We start from the raw sequence: 18,640 nt of genomic DNA, 5'->3' as shown, positions 1-18,640 counted from the left end.
TTGATCCTCTTGAATGAAAGAGCAGGCTTGAGAGGCAGAATGGCTGCCTACAGTTTCTATTTCTTATGGACTTACAGACTTATGCTGTTGAGCTGACACTTTCACCTCACCTCTGGACTTGACCTCTTTTGTCTGTTTGGACCAAGGCTCAAATGAGGTGAGGAGCTGAGTGACCTTGGCAGAATCCAAACTGGGTGTCATTTGAGCAGGATATTACTGAGCAGGTCTGCTTGATATTACTGTGGATGACACTGCCCATCACTTTACTGATAATAAAGAGTAGCCTGATGGGGCAGTGATTGGCTGAGTTAGATTTGTCCTACTTTTTGTATACACGGCATTCCTGGGCAATTTTGCACATTGTCAGGTGGATGCCAGTGTTGTAACTGTACTGGAAGAGCTTGGCTAGGGGAGCAGCAACTCATCAGTATTATGTCTGAATGTTGTCAGAACCCATAGTCTTCACAGTATCCAAAGCCTCCAACCATTTCTTGATATCATGTGAAGCTGTTAAAGTACCTATTTGAGACTGCTCAAGGAATCCCTGATGGACTCGACCTGTAGCCTCTCTTGGTTCATCCTGGCATTCGTACTCTGCGGTAGTCTGGAATATAAAACTCTTACAGTTTAGTTTAAATTATTACCTTTTTATTTACCAATGGCATCAATGTTACACTATAACATAGATACCCACAAGCCAGGCTTGAGCTAACGTTCTAAAACTGTTAGCAGAGTAGCGGCACCAGCTCTTATCCCAAAGAGTGCTCTTAAGCTACTCCCCTTATTGTTGCAAACAAGCTATCTTTATTCAGAATTTGGTGTTAAAATTACAAAAATGGCAATGTTCTCAATCAAATAAGCAACAATAAAATGGCAAAAATTGATGAATTAAGCTACATGCACATCTAAGTGGGAAACCGTGATCCAGCCAGGTACCAAGTGGCTGATTGCTTTGGTTAAATAACCTTCCTTTTTAACAGTACATCATAATGAGTCTAAACTATGTGGAAAGATCATGAGGTAACCTTGCTCAGCTCGTATTACTGTCCTATAAATGGCTTTTTCTTTTAAACTTGTCTTAGATTCCCAGAAAGCTCGCTCTCGGGCTCGCTCTCGCTGTCGCTCTCGCGCTCCCTCTAAGGGTGTTGAGAGCAGTCAAGATTAAGGAGCTGAGCTTCATAAATTCAAATATGCTCAGTGAAGTATACTTCAGGATTGTTCTATTATGTGCATATTCCACTCTGCTTATTAAATTACAAGTTATTTTCCTATTGAGTATGAGCTTTGTTAAGACTCTTTGATATAAACCAGCAATTTAGTTATCCGACACCGTACTGTGAAATGTGCGTGCCTCCAGCTTCTAGAGTAATAAGGAAGTGCTGCCACATATTCCACACAGAACAAATGTTATCACCTTTATTTACACTGTTCCATTGACACCAAGGACAGATGTCCCCAATTCTTCTGAACAGGCACTTTCCTGCATTCTCTGCAGCAAACGTGTCAATCTAAGGCTACATGCTTTCTCAGAGTAAATCGAATTGGCTGAAAATTGCCATGTGTGCAGTGAGGACCTTTGGCAGCTGATGATCGACCATCTGGCTGCAGATTGTTGTGCATCTTCAGCCTTGTCTTTTGATATTTTGTGTAGTGAATAACTCACCATTTGACACCAAAGCCTTCCACCACTAAGATACAAGTCAGGAGTATGATGTAATACTCCCCACTTACCTGGATGGGTGCAGCAACACTCAAAGCTCAACATCCAAGTCAAAGCACTCTGCTTGATTTGTACTCAGTCCTCCACTTTCAACATTCATTCCCTTCACCAGGCAATGACAGTAGTGTGTATTCACTTACATGATGCACTGTCACAAATCACTCAGGCTTCATAGACAGCATTTTCCAGCCAGCGACCTCTACCACACAAAAGGATGAGAGCAGCAGAAACATGGGAGCACCAACACCAGCAGATTCCCTTCAAACTACACACCGTCATAGAGCAATATTGCCATTCCTTCATTGTCCTCGAGTCAAATTCCTAGAATTCCCTCAGTAATAGCTCTGTGAAAATAAGCCGACCAAATGGTTTCCTGAGGGCAAGTAAGAATGAACAATAAATACTGGCAATGCCTATAACCCATGTGCAAAGTTGGAAGTGTTATTGGATTGCAGTTGCTCTAGAATCCTTGACCAATTTCTACTTTTCAAATTGCAATAGTTTATCACTGTTCTGACTGTGATTAGCTAACTGAAAATGTATCAGGAACAGCATCTGAGACTGACTTGTTCTCATAACATGTCCTGTCGGGAATGTTTGCATGTGCCAATAATCCGCCAGTACATTTAAGATGCAAAGACATGAATTAATTTGAACAACTATCTTTACTAAACTTCATGCATCAAACAGATATCATCTTTTTTTTCCATGATTGGAGATCAGAAATACTTATCATCTGACATCATTGTATCCTATATAACCACGTTAAGGGTAGTCTTAACGCTGTTAGTTTTGTGAATCCATTCTCCATGCAAGTCTGTTCCAAAGTTTTCAGAGATTGATGCAGTGTTTTTGCTGTAGCGCTTCATTTTACACCTCTTGTCTGACAGATCAGGAAAATTTAGAAAATATCCTTTTTATTAAATCCTTTCAACAAAACTTCTGTGGGGGTAAATATTCTGTTAGTTCATACTGATCTAGGCAACCATAGTTCTTACTAAAACGCTTCTGGTATTATCTAAAGCTGATGACATTATTTTTCAATTCTTTTTCATTTGAAGTGGAATCTCTGGTCAAGAGAAAGAAGGCGGCTTATGTTAGGTTGAGATGTGAAGGCTCAGTTAGGGCGCTTGAGGGTTACAAAGGAGCTAGGAAAGACCTAAAGAGAGAGCTCAGAAGAGCCAGGAGGAGACATGAGAAGTTATTGGCAGATAGGATCAGGGTAAACCCTGAGGCTTTCTATAGGTATTTAAGGAATAAAAGAATGATGCGAGTAAGATTAGGGCCAATCAAGGTTAGTAGTGGGAAGTTGTGTGTTGAGTCAGCGGAGATAGGGGAAGCACTAAATGAATCTTTTTCAACATTATTCACTCAAGAAAACGACAATGTTGTTGAGGAGAATACTGAGATACAGGCTGCTAGACTAGGTAGGAATAAGGTTCACAAGGAAGAGGTATTAGAAATCCTGCAGAGTGTGAAAATAGATAAGTCCCCTGGGCCAGATGGGATTTATCTTCGAATCCTTTGGGAAGCCAGGGGGGAATTTGCCGAGCCTTTGGCATTGATCTTTAAATCGTCATTGTCTACAGGAATAGTGCCAGAAGACTGGAGGATAGCAAATGTGGTTCCCCTGTTCAAGAAGGGAGTAGGGACAACCCAGGTAATTATAGACCAGTGAGCCTTACTTCAGTTGCTGGTAAAGTGTTGGAAAAGGTTATAAGAGAAAGGATTTATAATAATCTAGAAAAGAATAATTGATTAGGGATAGTTTTGTGAAGGGTAAGTCGTGCCTCAAAACCTTTCGAGTTCTTTGAGAAAGTGACCAAATAGGCAGATGAGAGTAAACCGGTTGATGTGGTGTATATGGATTTCAGCAAGGCATTTGATAAGGTTCCCCTCAGTAGGCTATTGTACAAAGTGCAGAGGAATGGGAGTGTGGGAGATACAGCAGTTTGGGTCAGTAATTGGCTTGCTGAAAGAAGACAGGGTGGTGGTTGATGGGAAATGTTTATCCTAAAGTCCAGTTACCAGTGGTGTAACGCAACGGTCGGTGTTGGGTCCACTACTTTTTGTCATTTTTATAAACGGCCTGGATAAGAGCGTAGAAGGGTGGATTAGTAAATTTGCAGTTAACACTAAGGTCGGTGGAGTTGTGGATAGTGACAAAGGATGTTGTAGTTTACAGAGAGACATAAGCTGCAGAGCTGGGCTGAGAGGTGGCAAATGGAAGTTAATGCAGATAAGTGGGAGGTGATTCACTTTGGTCAGAGTAACCAGAATGCAAAGTGCTGGGTAATGGTAAGACTCTTGGTAGTGGAGATGAGCAGAAAGATCTCGGTGTTCATGTACACAGATCCTTGAAAGTTGCCACCCAGGTTGACAGGGTTGTAAAGAAGGCATACAGTGTTTTAGCTTTTATTAATAGATGCACTAAGTTCCGGAACCATGAGGTTATGCTGCAGCTGTATAAAACTCTGGTGCGGCCGCACTGGGAGTATTGTGTACAGTTCTGGTCACTGCATTATAAGAAGGATGTGGAAGTTTTGGAAAGGGTGCAGAGGAGATTTACTAGGATGTTGCCTGGTATGGAGGGAAGATCTTACGAGGAAAGGCTGAGGGACTTGCTGTTTTCGTTAGAGAGAAGAAGGTTGAGAGGTGACTTAATAGAAACATATAAGATAATCAGAGGGTTAGATAGGGTGGACAGGGAGAGCCTTTTTCCAAGTATGGTGACGGTGAGCACGAGGGGGCATAGCTTTAAATTGCGGTGTGATAGATATAGGACAGATGTCAGATGTAGTTTCTTTACTCAGAAAATAGTAAGGGTATAGAATGCTTTGCCTGCAACAGTAGTAGATTCGTCAACTTTAAATACATTTAAATTGTCATTGGACAAGCATATGGACGTACATGGAATAGTGTAGGTTAGATGGGCTTCAGATTGGTATGACAGGGTTGGCGCAACATCGAGGGCCAAAGGGCCTGTACTGTGCTGTAATGCCCTATGTTCTATGATAGTTTGGCTCTCAAAAAGTTGGGATTTGTTGCAACTACTGTTCTACAACTTAATAAAGCTGTCTAAAGTTCAAATAGACAGCTTGTATGGAATCCAGCTCGCCTGCTCTGCCACCTCTTCCCGGTAACCATACATCTTTTTTCTGTTTAGGTGCTTATCCAATTCTTACATGGAAGTTATCCTAGCTGCCTCGAGGCATTCTTTCCAAATCCTAACTGCTTGCTGCAATTTGAAAAACCTTTTCCTCCTATCATTGCTGGTTCTTTTGCCATTCACCATTATATCAGTATTCTGTGGTAATTGACCCTTTTGTCAATGAGAATATTTCCTGTCTCTCTTCTGCCCACATCCATCATGATTTTGAACAACTTCCTGTTCTTTGGAAAAGATGGTGTTCAGAATTGGCTACGTATTCCAGGTGAGGCCAAATTAGTGTTTTAATTAAAAAGCTCATTTCTACGACCTTGCTTTTGTACACCCAGCTCCACTTAAAACCCAGAATCCTAGATACCTTATCCACTTGTCAATTGCCCTATGTTTTTCAACGATTTGTGCACATACAATCATGAAGTGATTAGTGGGATCTATCTTTTCTTTTATGTTGCCATTCATTTTTTTTTCAACACACTGCATCACTTAGTATTTTCTTGTATTAAATTTCAGCTTGCATCTGTTTGCCCATCCCAACAGCTTTTGTACATTTTTTTTGGTTGCTCACTAATTTCCTCAATGTTTCTGTTTTACATTGTGCAAATTTTGAAATTGTGTCCTGTCTCGCCAAGTCTTGATGAAGGAAAGCTGTGGTCCTACTGCTGACTCTTGGAGTCACTCCATATGCCTTGCTCAGATTTGAAGATCAACCATTCTCGCCAACTTTGTTTCCTGTCACTCAATCAACTTTGTATTCAAGCGCAAACAGAAATTACTGGAAAAACTCAGCAGGCCTGGCACATCTGTGAAGAGTAACCAGAGTTTTCATTTTCATGTCTAGTGACCCTCCTTCATGTAACTCAACAGGATTGAAGAGAAACTTTTTCCAGCCAATATATTGGCTGTTTTCAGGAGCTGTACTAGGCTAGCTCAATATTGTTGAGCTCCTGAACAATGATGGAGGTGAGAGGTTGGCATTTTCTTTCAAATTCACCCGTGAGATATCAGCATTGCTGGCTCGGCAAGTATTTATTGCCAGACCCTAATTGCCTTTGAGAATATTGTTGGTGAGTTGCCTTGATCTGCTGTTCTCGATGTGGTGTAGGTAGCACCACTGTGCCCTGAGGGTAGGAATTCCAGGATTTTGTCACAATGGCACAGAAGGAAGAGCTAAATATTTCCAAGTCAAGATGGTGAGTGGCTTGAAAGAGACTTTGAAGGTGGATGACATTCATGTATATCTGCTGCCTTTGTCCTTCGCGAAGGAAGTAATACATGCTTTGGAGGTTGAAAAGTATTTTTGGTGAATTTTTGCAGTCCATTTCATAGATGGTACATATTAATGCTTTTGAGTCTCTCTGTTGGAGGGAATGAATCTTGTGGCTGTGGTACCAATCATTGGGATGCTGTATCTTGGATGTTGTCAAGCTTCGAGTGTGTTTGGAGCTGTACTCATCCAAGTGAGTGGGCCGTATTTCATCACACTCTTGTGCCTTTTGGATAATGGATAGGCTTTGTGGAATCCAGACAAGAGTTACTTCCTGCAGGATTCCAAGCCTCTGGCCTACTTTTGTAGCCACTGTATTGATGTGGCTAGTCCAGTTAAATTTCGGGTCAATGGTAATCCCCCAGAATGTTGATAGTGATTAAGTGAGGTAGTACCATTTGAATGTCAAGGGGTTATGGTTATACTTTTTTTTTAAAAGAGATGGTCGTTGCCTTACATTTGTGTGGCATGAATATTACTTGCTACTTTTCAGCTCAAAACTGACTGTTGGCCTGGATCTTGCTGCATTTGGACATGGACTGTTTCAATATCTGAAGAATTGCAAATGTTGAACATTTGTGCAATGATCAGTGGTTATTGAAGGAACTGAAGATGACTGGATCTAGAACACAGCCCTTAGGAACTCTTGCTCCACCATGACCATGGTTTAACATCTAATGCAGTATCCTGTCCCCCACTTTCTCCCCATGCTCTTTGCTTTTAGCAATTATCCATCTTCTTGAAAACAAGAAGTTTTGGCCTTAACTGCTTTCTGTGGCAGACAATTCTACCTACTGACCACTTTTTGAGTGAAGATATTTCTCCTTATCTCAGTCCTAAATGGTTGTATCCTGTACACTAACTATAACATCTGGACTGTCCAGTCATTGGGAACATCCATTCTCTGTTTGCCGTTTCCATTCGCTCCAGCTTTGTTTGGGCTCTTAATGCCATGCTTGGTCAAATGTGACCTTGATGTCAAGGACAGTCACCCTCACTTCCTCTGGATCTGAACTTTTCTGTCCATGTATGAAGCAAGATTGTAGTAGGGTGAGGAGCTGAAGGAAGGCCAAACTGGGTGTCAACGAGCAAGATATTACTGAGCTGTGCTTGATGGCACTGTTGATGACACTTTCCCAACCTTCACTAATGATAGAGAGAAGACTGATTGATTGGGTGGTAATTGTCTGGGTTAGGTTTGTTCTGCCTTCTATGTACAGTGTATTGTCAGTTGGATGCCAACATTGTAACTTTTACTGGAAGAGTTTTGCCAGGGTAGCAGCTATTTAGGAGCACAAGTCTTCAGTACTATTGCTGTAATGTTGTCAGGTCCTAAAGCCTTTACACTACCCAGTGTCTCCAACCATTTATTCATACGATGTGGACTGAATCAAATTGGCTGACGGCAAGCTTGTGTTAAACCGGTGGACCTCTGGAGGAGGCCAAGATAAATCATCCACTTTGTACTTGCGGCTGAAGGTTGTGGCAAATTCTACAGCCTGATAGAAACACTGGATGTAGGAGGTGGAGTAGGCCATTCAACCCTTTTGAATTTGCTCCGCAATTCTGTATGGACATGGCTGATCATCTGACTCATACTTTGTTCCCATTTTCTTCCCATGTTTAGCGTTGATGTGCAAAGCTTTCCCATTATTGAGGATGGAGATATTAGTGGAACCTCCTCTTTCAATGAGTTGCGTGTTATGGAGCAGACATCGACACCCCTCTGATAACTAAAACTGAAACATCAAGAGAAGTGTGACAAGTGTTATAACCTACTTCTCATATCCCAATCTATTATAAAGGGGTGGTTAAATCAAATCAAATCCTTTCACTCACTCCACAATCAACAAGTAACAATTTATTTATCCAACTCCAATAGTGAACAAATTAACAGAACAACTAACAATCTGAGCAATTGCCCTCTGACTGCCTGTTCCCGAATAAAACAGGATTCTAATAGGATGCTGTATGAATAAATACTGTTCCCCACTCATGTAGCAAAGCAAAAATTAAAATTTAGTCTCTCAAAATTCACACAGAATGTGTCTTCCGAAATACTCCTTACCTTCTCTGGTGATCTTTATGGACCACCTTCCTCTGTCTAAAATGCCTTCTGAGTCATATTCCTTTGTCCGAAGTGCCTTCTCTGATGTTGCTACTGATGCTATTTAGGTTATGCTTTCTCTAATGCAGAGATGATTGAGAGCCAATTTCTCTCTTGAGATCTGAGGACTCTTAATTCTGGTGAATGACAGTTCTCACCAAATTTTCAAAATTTTCATCTTTTACATTCTTGATTACTTATTAATCAGATTGGCTCCTGGTTGTCAAAGCCATCAAATTTAAATGTGATAGGTTTTCAGTATCTAAGGGCTTAGTTTAAATTGGCTAATTGAAGCTAGTTACCAAAATATCAAAACAAACCTAAGGTTTTTTTCCAGTCACGCAGCCAATTTTTATGTTTCCATTTTAGAACTGTCTAATCTACAGCTGCGAGCAGACACACTTTTGTACATCTCTAAGCTTTGAAAAGCACATTACCTCTTAAAGGGACCACACACTCCTTTCTCCTATCATTTTTACAAACCAATTCTGGCTTCCTGCCTTCCACTTTGTGAGTACTCTACACAATTTCATAACGCATGTGATTGTCTATCACTCTTCATGACTGGAAGCAACAGGACTGCAGAGATTAGGTCTAATCCATTGGTCCTGGAATCGCTCAGCTCCTCATCTTTGGCATGCAAATAATCCTGTTTTGTCATTACTCCAGGTTGACACCACCCTTTGAGGTATACCTAGTGATGATCCTGGCATGTCCTCCTGCACTCTTCATTGAGCCAATCTTGATCCCTTTTGCTAATGGGGGATATGCTCAGCCATAAAGTTGCAGATTGTATTGGAGTATGATTCTGCTGCTGATGGTCCACGCTACCACATGGAGTTGCGAGATATTTGTCAAAGCCTGTCCCTTTGACATAATAACAGACAACATGATGAGAAGTATTCTCAGTGTAAATGCAGGGCTTCATCTCCATGAGGACTTTGTGGTGGTCACTGTTAACATCTTTTTTTCTAAACAACGTGTTCAGATGTTATTACACATCTCTGGAGCAGGTGGGACTTGACCCAGGCCGCCTGATGCAGGGGTAGAGACTACTCTACAAGAGGGCTGGTCGCTTACTGTCATGGACAGAAACATCTGTAGTAAACAGATTGGTATGGATGAAACCAGGTCTGCACCCCCCCCCCCCCCAAGTTGTTGGTTCCGTCACCACCTGCTGCAGACACAGTTTACCAGCAATGTCCTTTAAGACTTGACCAGCTCAACCAGTAGTTCTAATGCTAGGTAGTCCATATGGTTTCATTTTTCGTTTGAGACCTTCTAGGGATTGCTAGAACGGAGTTGCTTGCTAGGCCATTTCAGAGGGCAGTTGAGAGTTAGTCACATTTGCTCTGGTTCGGGAATCACATATTGACCACACCACATAAGGATGGCAGATTCCTTTCCCAAAGAGCGTGATTGAGCCAGGTATTTTTTTTTCCCCAACAATTCACAATGATCTCAGTTCCAGATTTTTATGGAATTCAAATTCTTCCATGTGCCAAGTTGAGATTTGAACCTGTCCCCAGACCATTACTTGGATCTTTTGGATTGATTGTCTTGCAGTAATGCCACCAGGCTGCAGCTTCAACACAATGGTCACAATCAACAGATGCTGCAGGCAAAGCTGAAACATGGTTAAAGAATAGCCACTGTGGCATTGTACTGGAGAATTAGTGGACTTATTGAGCTCTGTAACAGTAGGAATTGCAAATGTTCAAACTCACAAGGGAATGGAATGAAATGGGAAGGGGGCCAAAAACCAGGTTAGTGGTTTGGGACATGGTATATAATACATATTAAATATAAATTAGGACCAGAAGTAGTTAATTTGTTAAGATCTTGGCTGATTGTGTAAATTCAGCTCTACATTTCTCCCAACAACAAACCTCATCTCTATCTGAAATGGGTGACCCCTGATTTTGAAACAATGGTTCTTAATAATGGAAAACCAGTTTTATTGTTAGCCATTTTTTTATATTTAGTTCATTCATAGGATGTTGATATAATGACAAGGCCAGCATTTACTTTCCATCTGCAGTTGTCCTCGTGTTACTGGTGAGCTAGGTTGCTTGACCTGTTACAATTCATGTGGTGAAACTACTCTTGAAGTGCTGTTGAAAAGAAATTGCCAGGATTTTCACCTCACCAATCATACAATAATATAAAATACACTGCAAACCTTAGAATTGGGATGGTCTGCTTCAGTATCTGAGGAATTGTTAATTGTATTGAACACTGTAAACATCAGAGAAAATACCCACTTCTGTCCTGATGGAAGAAAGAACCCTGAAGCTAGCAGGGCCTCAGATACTGAGCTGATGAATTCCTGTGACAACGATGATTGGATTATCAAACTGTTAAGTGATGTAAAGTTTTCCAATTTCTAACTTCACTGTTTGATAAATGATGTAAAATCACGGAGTTAGTACACGGGCAAATGTTAAATTTGCACTTGATAAAGTCCCACAAGCAGTAATTAAATAGACAATATTTTTCTAATGTTATAGTCATATAGCATAGAAACAAACCCTTTGACCGAAAATGTCTGTTCCAACCAACAAACACCAAACTACACTAATCCCATTCACCTTTGTCCATAGCCTACTGTACCCCTATATTTGTCTTAATTCATTTTGTAATGTTCAAACTCCATCAATTTAATATTTTGTGGTGGAAAATAAATTCTACTATTGATGGGAATGTTCCTGTCCTTTCCATCTTTAATGTATATCTGATAAAGCCACAATTTAATCTCATAGTCACATAGTACCTCTGATAATGCAGCACCCACTTTGTTCTGTTCTGTCATGTCAACTTACGTGCTAAATTGCTGGAATAGAATTGACAATACTCAACAGAGTGAGAGTGGACGAGCTACCAACTGAGCCAGCTCTGTCAATCTGACTTTTTTTCTCTACTTCTATTATTATTCATGGGAACAGGAGTAGCTATTTCGTGCCTTGGACCTGTTTTATCATGCAAATAAATCATGGCTGCTCCATGGTCAAGTTCCACACAAATCATCATCCCAAAAATCCCTTTGAGTGACCAAGGTTTGTTAATCTGAGATTTTAAAGTAACCGTTGATCTAACATCTTGCCCAAAGATACCTATGGGGAGTTTTCCATGAATTACTGAAAACCACCATGGTAGGTGCAGTATATGGTCAGGAAGGCAAATAGTATGTTGGAATTTATTGCAAGAAGGCTTGAGTACAGAAGTGAGATGCCTCAGTGGGACTGCAGTTGGCGTATTCGTTCTCCTTATGTCAGGAAGAGTATGCTTGTCATAGAGAGAGTGCAGCCGAGAGATGCTGAATGGTGTGTTTCTATCAATTAACCATTTTTGTACACAGCATGGAAACAGATCATTCGGTCCAGCTAGTCCATGCTGACCAACTGAACTCTCCTCACTTGCCTGCATTTGGACCCTATCTCTCCAAATCTTTCCTATTCATCGACCCATCAAAATGTCTTTTCAATGTTGCAACCATACCTACATCTACCACTTCCTTTCCCATTTCATTCCACATATAAACCACCTGCTGTGTAAAGTTGCCTCTCCGGTTCTTTTTTAAAATCTTTCTCCTCTCACCTTAAAAATACTTCCTCCCCCACCTTAGACAAGACCTTTGTTATTCACCTTAACTATACACCTTATCTATGCCGCTCATCAATGTCTCTAAGGTTACCAAACCCCCCCCAATTTTAGCGGGGAGGAACTATCTACCCCTCTCCACATATCATGAAGACTTTGATTAAATTGCCCCACAAGATGTAGGTGAAGAAGGCTGTTCATCCTGTTGAGCCTGCTCTGCTGTTCAGTGAGATTGTGGTTGATCTGATTATTTTTAATTTCACTTTCCTGCCATTTCCCTATAACTCTTAATTCCCTTACTGATTAAAGATCTGTCTATCTCGGCTTTGAATATGCCTGATGACTCAGCCTCAATAGTGCTCTGTGGTAAAGAATTCTGCAGATTCATTACCATCTAAGAGAAGAAATTCTTCCTACATCTGTCTTAAGTGTGCGACCCCTCATTCTGAGTTCACGTCCTCTGGTTCCAGACTTTCCAACAAGGAGAAGCAACCTTTCTGCACGTATCCTATCAAATCCTGTAAGAATCCTTTCTTATTTCAATAAGGTTACTTCTCATTCTTATAAACTCTGTCTCGCCACATAAGACAGTCCCTCCTTATCCTGTATTAGCCTAGTTTACCATCTTTCGGGCTGCATCCAAAGTCTCTATATATTTCCTCCGATAAAGAGCCCAGACTTGTTCACAGAATTCCAACAATGGTCTGACTAATGCCTTGGAGAGATTTAGCAAAACTCTTCCATTATACTCCATCCCATTTGAAGTAAAGACCAGTATTCTATTAACCTTCCCTCTTTCCTGTTGAACTTGAAGCTAGATTTTTGTGATTGATAGGGACTGCAAGGTCTCTCTGTTCTGTAGATTTCTGTGCTTTTTCTCCACTTAACTAATATTCCTCTATTCTTCTGTTAGGTTCTCTTTTTCTTTTTTGAGGTCCTTACGCACTTGGTGCAATTGCAACACGCTGATTTCTGTGAACAAGCAAAGTACAATTCAGGTTTTGGAGAAACCCTGAACACTTTTCAGCATGCTTGTGAGGCATGTCCAGGGGAGCGCTTTCTGATGGAATCTTGAACACACCTTGCAGAGCTTACAGATGTGTTCAAAAGCTCTCTGGGAACAAAGAAAACAGGTCCTTCCTTTATACAAAATCTTTACAGCACAGCTAATAATGTCCATAAGACAACTCTCAGTCTCTCCCTCACAGTCACATGCCCCTTGATACAATACAATGACCATCTCACCTCCAGAAACAATATAATTCAAATCATCCCTTAATGGCCAGATCTGGTGTGAATTGTATTTTTTTAACTACAAGGAGTAATCAGCATTTCAACTATAATGTTCTTTTTGATTTCTGAATAGGGTATGAAATCAATGTAAATCATCCCTGATTGGCAAGGGATGGGAATGTAAACCTCCCACATTGCACCCATAAGACAATGACACACACCCTACACCAGAGCATTCAGTTTCTTGCAGGTCAGCAGAGCAAATTAACTCTCTTTAATATCATGCTTTTCTGCAATAGTACATAATGTCATATTTTCCCAGCATTTATTCCAACTGGCAATTTTTTTGTCGAATCGCTTAACTGGTCTATATCCCAGCATATGCTCGGACGTCCTTAACTCTTGCCTCCCACCTATTTCTCTGTCATCTGCAAAGTTAGCTGAACAGTCAGTTCTGCGAAAACGTGTGTTTCTTCAACAAGAATTGGCTTTAACGTATTTGAAAAATTTAGACCATTATTTATAGAACATGAACTTTGCTTACCTGAATTGGCTAAAATGCAATTCCAGCCCCATTAGTATAAATGATGTGGCTGTTGTGCAATTTTCTACGAACACGAGCTCGCATGAGAACAGAACTATCCTGTTATATCAGAGCCAATTGTATTGTATTCACTTTTTTGTCATCCAAGTCATAAACATATGTTGTAGATAATTATTGCTCCAACACCAACCCAATTGGCACATTATTATTTACTGGTTGCCATTCTGAAAATGTCTGGTTTATCCCAAGTGTCTTCTGTTCATTAGCTAATCCTCTATCCATGCTAATATACTAGCTCTAACACCATGGGTTCTCAGCTTATTAAGCAGCCTAATATTTAGTATTTTATTAAATGTCTTCTAAAATCCAAATATATCACATGCACCACTACTCCTTTAATTATTTTGCTTGTTACCTTCTCAAAGAGCTCTGGTCAGTTTGTCAGGCAGGATTTCCCTTGATGAAGCATCCTGACTCTGCTTGATCATACTATGTAAAATAATGACATCATAGCCCTACTATCCCATAGAGTTGCTCACTCGTTAGAGACAATTAGTGGTTTAACTTGAGGGTCACCATGCCTCAGGGGATAGGAGAGGTTGAGAGGGAGAGTCCTTTGTGGTAACCTCAGCTGGTACAGGAATGGAACTCATTCTTTTGGCATTAGTCTGCACTACCCACCAGCCATCCAATCAACTGAACTTATCAACTCTGCCATATCATGTATTTCCAAGTGCTCAGCTGTTACATCCTTCATAAGAGGTATTAGGCTAGCTGGCTTCTAGTTAACTTCTTTTTGTCGACTACCCTTTATTATGAAAGGTGTTACATTGACAAGTTTCAAAAGCTCTGGGAAGTTTCCAGAATCCAAGAATTCCTGGAAGATTATGATCAGTGCTTCCACTATCTTTACAGCTGCTTCCTTTAATATGCCCAGATATGTCCCATCTGGTCCAGTGGTCCTCTAGGTCTTTAGCACCATTGGTATCCCCAGCACCTTTTCTCAGTAATAGCTGTTGTATTTATTTTCTCTCCTTTTGGTCCTTACGTATTAGGTAATTTTGGAATGCTATTCATGGCTTCTGTGAAGACTAGTGAAAAGAATTTATTCAACTCTACCATTTCCTGGCTTCTCATTATCATTTCCCTTACCTCATTCTGTCAGGGGCCTATGTTCACTTTGGCTTTTCTCTTTTTATCTGTTTAAAGAAGCTCTTGCTGTCTAATTTGATATTGCTTGCAAGTTTACCCTCCAAATTAATTTTCTTCCTTTTATTTTTTGGTTGTCTTTTTGTGTATCTTAAAACTTTCCCAATTTTGTCTTAGCACAAATGTTTGCCAGATTGTGTTTTGTCTTTCAATTTGTTACTACCCTTAACCTGTCCAGTTAATCACAGGCTTATCCCCTTCCTTTCTCACTGGAATATAGTTTCTTATTAACCTATTCAGAGCTATGTTACACTTCAGGAGCAGATGGGACTTGAACTGGGCTGCTTAGCTCAGAGGGAGCAATACAAACACTGGACCATGAAAGACCCTCCTTATTGAAATATATCTTTGCTGTGAGCCATTAACTATTTTCTTTAAATGTGTGCTTGTGTCCCTTTTTAATTGTCTTTGCACTTAAACTGCTATCCCAGTCCATCCCAGCTGTCCTTGTTCTCATACCTTTGCGATTACCCTTTTAATTAAGTCTGGCGTGGTTGTTTCTGACCTAAGTCCCTCTGTCTCAAAATGGATCCTATATTCTGCCATGTCATAGTCACTGCTTTCCATAACCTTCTAAGTTCCAGGAAATGTAACTCTAATTTATTTAGTCTCTAATAACTTATGGAAATTACTACCTAAATGTGCTGAGTTCATGATGGCATCCCAACAATTTGATAAACTCTGAATTCTTTGTCATTTTAGTGATTGTCAAACAGTAAACTATGACTTTGTCAATAGAATACTGTATGGTATTATATGGTTGTAGTTTTCTCTAAGCAACATTGCGTATATGCATAGTTTGCACAATAACATACCAACTATTTTAAAAATGCAACTTTGTGAAATTTTTTATTATCTTTATGCAGATTAGCCAGGCATTTGCAGAAGGAAGTGCAGTCAACAACCAACTCTTCTGAACTCTCAGAGGACCAAAAGGTAAGTGTTGTAGAGTAATGTTAAAAGATTAAATTGGAATATCTCTCTGGACATTAATGTAATGTTAAAGGGCTAAACTGCACTGACTGAACATCCTGGAAGTGGGTGGGGATGACATTCATGCAAGAATGTGGATGACTCCCACTCCAATTAGACAGTCACTTGCTACTACTCCCCTACTATTATCAACTTACCAATCATTTAGCCCCTTCCATTCAGAAATACTTTCATAGTCATCCCCTATGCAATCACGTTTGCTTGCTTGAGCATCCCCAATGCCGAAACTGATCACACCTATGTTGTCTGGGGAAGTAGTGGAGCCAGAACTCATTTGCAGGTCCACCCCAAAGCTAGGACACATCACACCTACATTGTCTTGGAGAATCACTGAATCACTGCATTCAGATGTACCCAGGATTAGGGTACTTACATGATCTCCAAGGGTGACCTCATCCTACCATTGTATCTCGGGTAACATGTGACTGTGACAGAGTGGCTGGGGGTTGTCTTGAGTGGCACATGACTGTGGCGGAGGGGCCAGAGTATCTGTGAGCATTACTAACTGACCTGTATAAAGGGGATGTGTTTTCTCTGTTCAGGGGCCTCTGACTTGACTTCGCACGCCAGCGAAAAGGGTCAAAGGGGTCACCTTGCTTGTACAGGCTTTAATAAACTTGAACCGTTTGCAGACGTTGGTATGTGCGAATTGCATCTCGAGTGATACATCAGGAAAAGAACCTAACAATGAGCACTCAGAAATCTTCGTGCTCATTATTCCAACCTCCTGGTTTCTGGTTTTATTAGTTTATTCTAAGCATGCAGAAGTAAGTTTGATAGTCAGTGCTGCAATTGCAAATCTTACGAATTTATTAAAAAATAAACTGGCAACTAAAATTTCGAAGGAGAACATTTCTTGCAAGACCTGAATTTTCAAAGAGTGCAGTATGTTCTCTTGCACTCTAGTGTTAATGGAATGACAAATCTGACAAATATTACTAAGACTGTACAGGATTCCGAGACAATTGGTTAATGATGAATAAAGGTAATGTATCTTTTGTTTAGGTTCATAATCTGATCTTCTGCCCTTTTGCTGGAATAAATCTATGGTGTCCACATCTTTTCTCGGTCTCTCGTCTTGGCCTCTCTGTCCACAATCTCTTGTCCTCCCTCTATCTCTGCCCCTCTTTCAGCATTCCACCCCCAAATACCCAAAAAAGATGTATCTCAAGTTACAAAATGCTGAAAAGAATGAAAACCGATCACCCAGTATTGACCTAACTGGTTGACATGTCAAAGGCACAACCAACTGAGTTACTTGTCCAACAGTCAACTTATTAGTCCTGGTCTACCAGCACTGGGGAGACACACTGCTGTACAACTGGTTGGGGTAATCTTGGGATTCCTGAACATTGACTTGAAGTATCATGCCATTAAGTCCTGCGTGGGCAGCCATTATTTGGTGAATTCTGTTTCCTATTCTCATCCGAGAATCTGTTTGTCCAAGGTAAGCGCCACTTGAAAGAAGCATTAAGGGTAGTAAGGGCTGTAACCAGTGTAAGAGACCCCATGTTTTTCATTTTGGGACTATAAACTGAAAGTTGGACGGCTGTGATTGGCACACCAGCCAAGTTTTGCGACTTGAATGTTGTTTTGTGTGTTGCATATTGCTGAGCTGTGCAATGCAATGTTTCTTTTTTTGGAAGTAGTAAGAGGCAAAATTTGAGAATGAGCCACATGAAACATCCTTATGAGTTACAACAATTCTCTCTGACAACAGTCGTCTAGTCAGGCTGCAGTGTTTGAAAAAAAAACTAAGTGCTAAGAGCAGATGAGTGAACAGAAGTATCCAGACACTGAAAACAGAAAGCGTCCTCTTAGGTGTGGGAAAATGACAGAAAAACTAAGAGATAATTCATACAACAGAAGTTCTTAGTTCACCTGATCACTCTTAGAATTCAAGAACAATTGTCATTCAATACACAGTATATCAGCTTGTCAAAAAGTAAAGGTCTGAAATAACTATCTTCCAATCTTGTGTTGTGGACTTTTGCTCTTTGGAATTTTGTTTATATACAACAGGTGGCAAGAGAATATATTTGTCTTTTTTTTGTCTTAATTGTTATTTAAGTTTGTGTGTATTTGGTATGTAATTTAAACTACATAAATTAGAAATCCTCCTTTCACTATTCTTGTTAAAGTTGTGATGTGGAGTTGCCAGTGTTGGACTGGGGTAGACAAAGTTAAGAATGACATGACACCAGGTTATAGTCCAATAGGTTTAGTTGGAAGTATAAACTTTCGGAGCACTGTTCCTTTGTCAGGTAGCTAGTGGAGCAGGAGCTACACAGAATTTGAAGCAAAACATCACATACACTGTTGTGATATATTGAGCAAATATAGATTGCTATTAAGTCTTTTAAAATGGATTGCAGGTTTGGAAAAGATGGAAGACTTAACAGCAATCTATATTTATTCAATATATTGCAACAGTGTATAACACTATAATGTTTTGCTGTGTCCTATGATCCTGCCCAACTAGCTATCTGACAAAGGAGCAGCGCTCTGAAACCTGTTGAACTATAACCTGGTGATATGTGATTTTTAACCTTATTCAAGTTAAGTATGTTCCAATAAATGATTTATTTTCTAATTCTAAAGAAATGTGAAGAATGTGGGGGTGGGGTTAAGGGAGCTGAGAGATTTGATTTGATTCTCTACAGTGTAGGAGGAAACCTACGCAGACATGGGGAGAACTCCACACAAACAGGCGGGAATCAAACCCAGGATCCTGGTGCTGTGAGGCAGCAGTGCTAACCACTGTGCCACCCATGGATAAATAGAAGGTTGGGGTTGGGGCC

General features: G+C 40.4%; 1 protein-coding gene across 2 annotated transcripts in view; it reads left to right on the top strand.

The window, feature by feature from the left end:
• The window catches only part of aida (axin interactor, dorsalization associated), a 91,338-nt gene that overhangs the window by 6,748 nt on the left and 65,950 nt on the right, over positions 1-18,640 (top strand). For both annotated transcript variants that reach the window (XM_060848406.1, XM_060848396.1), the window contains exon 2: positions 15,713-15,782. In XM_060848406.1, the coding sequence (XP_060704389.1) occupies positions 15,713-15,782 (70 nt within the window). The remainder of the gene's footprint in view (positions 1-15,712; positions 15,783-18,640) is intronic.

Source organism: Hemiscyllium ocellatum, chromosome 3 (assembly GCF_020745735.1).
Source record: "Hemiscyllium ocellatum isolate sHemOce1 chromosome 3, sHemOce1.pat.X.cur, whole genome shotgun sequence".
Classification (NCBI taxonomy): domain Eukaryota; kingdom Metazoa; phylum Chordata; class Chondrichthyes; order Orectolobiformes; family Hemiscylliidae; genus Hemiscyllium; species Hemiscyllium ocellatum.
This window is presented reverse-complemented; position numbering and strand designations above follow the sequence as displayed.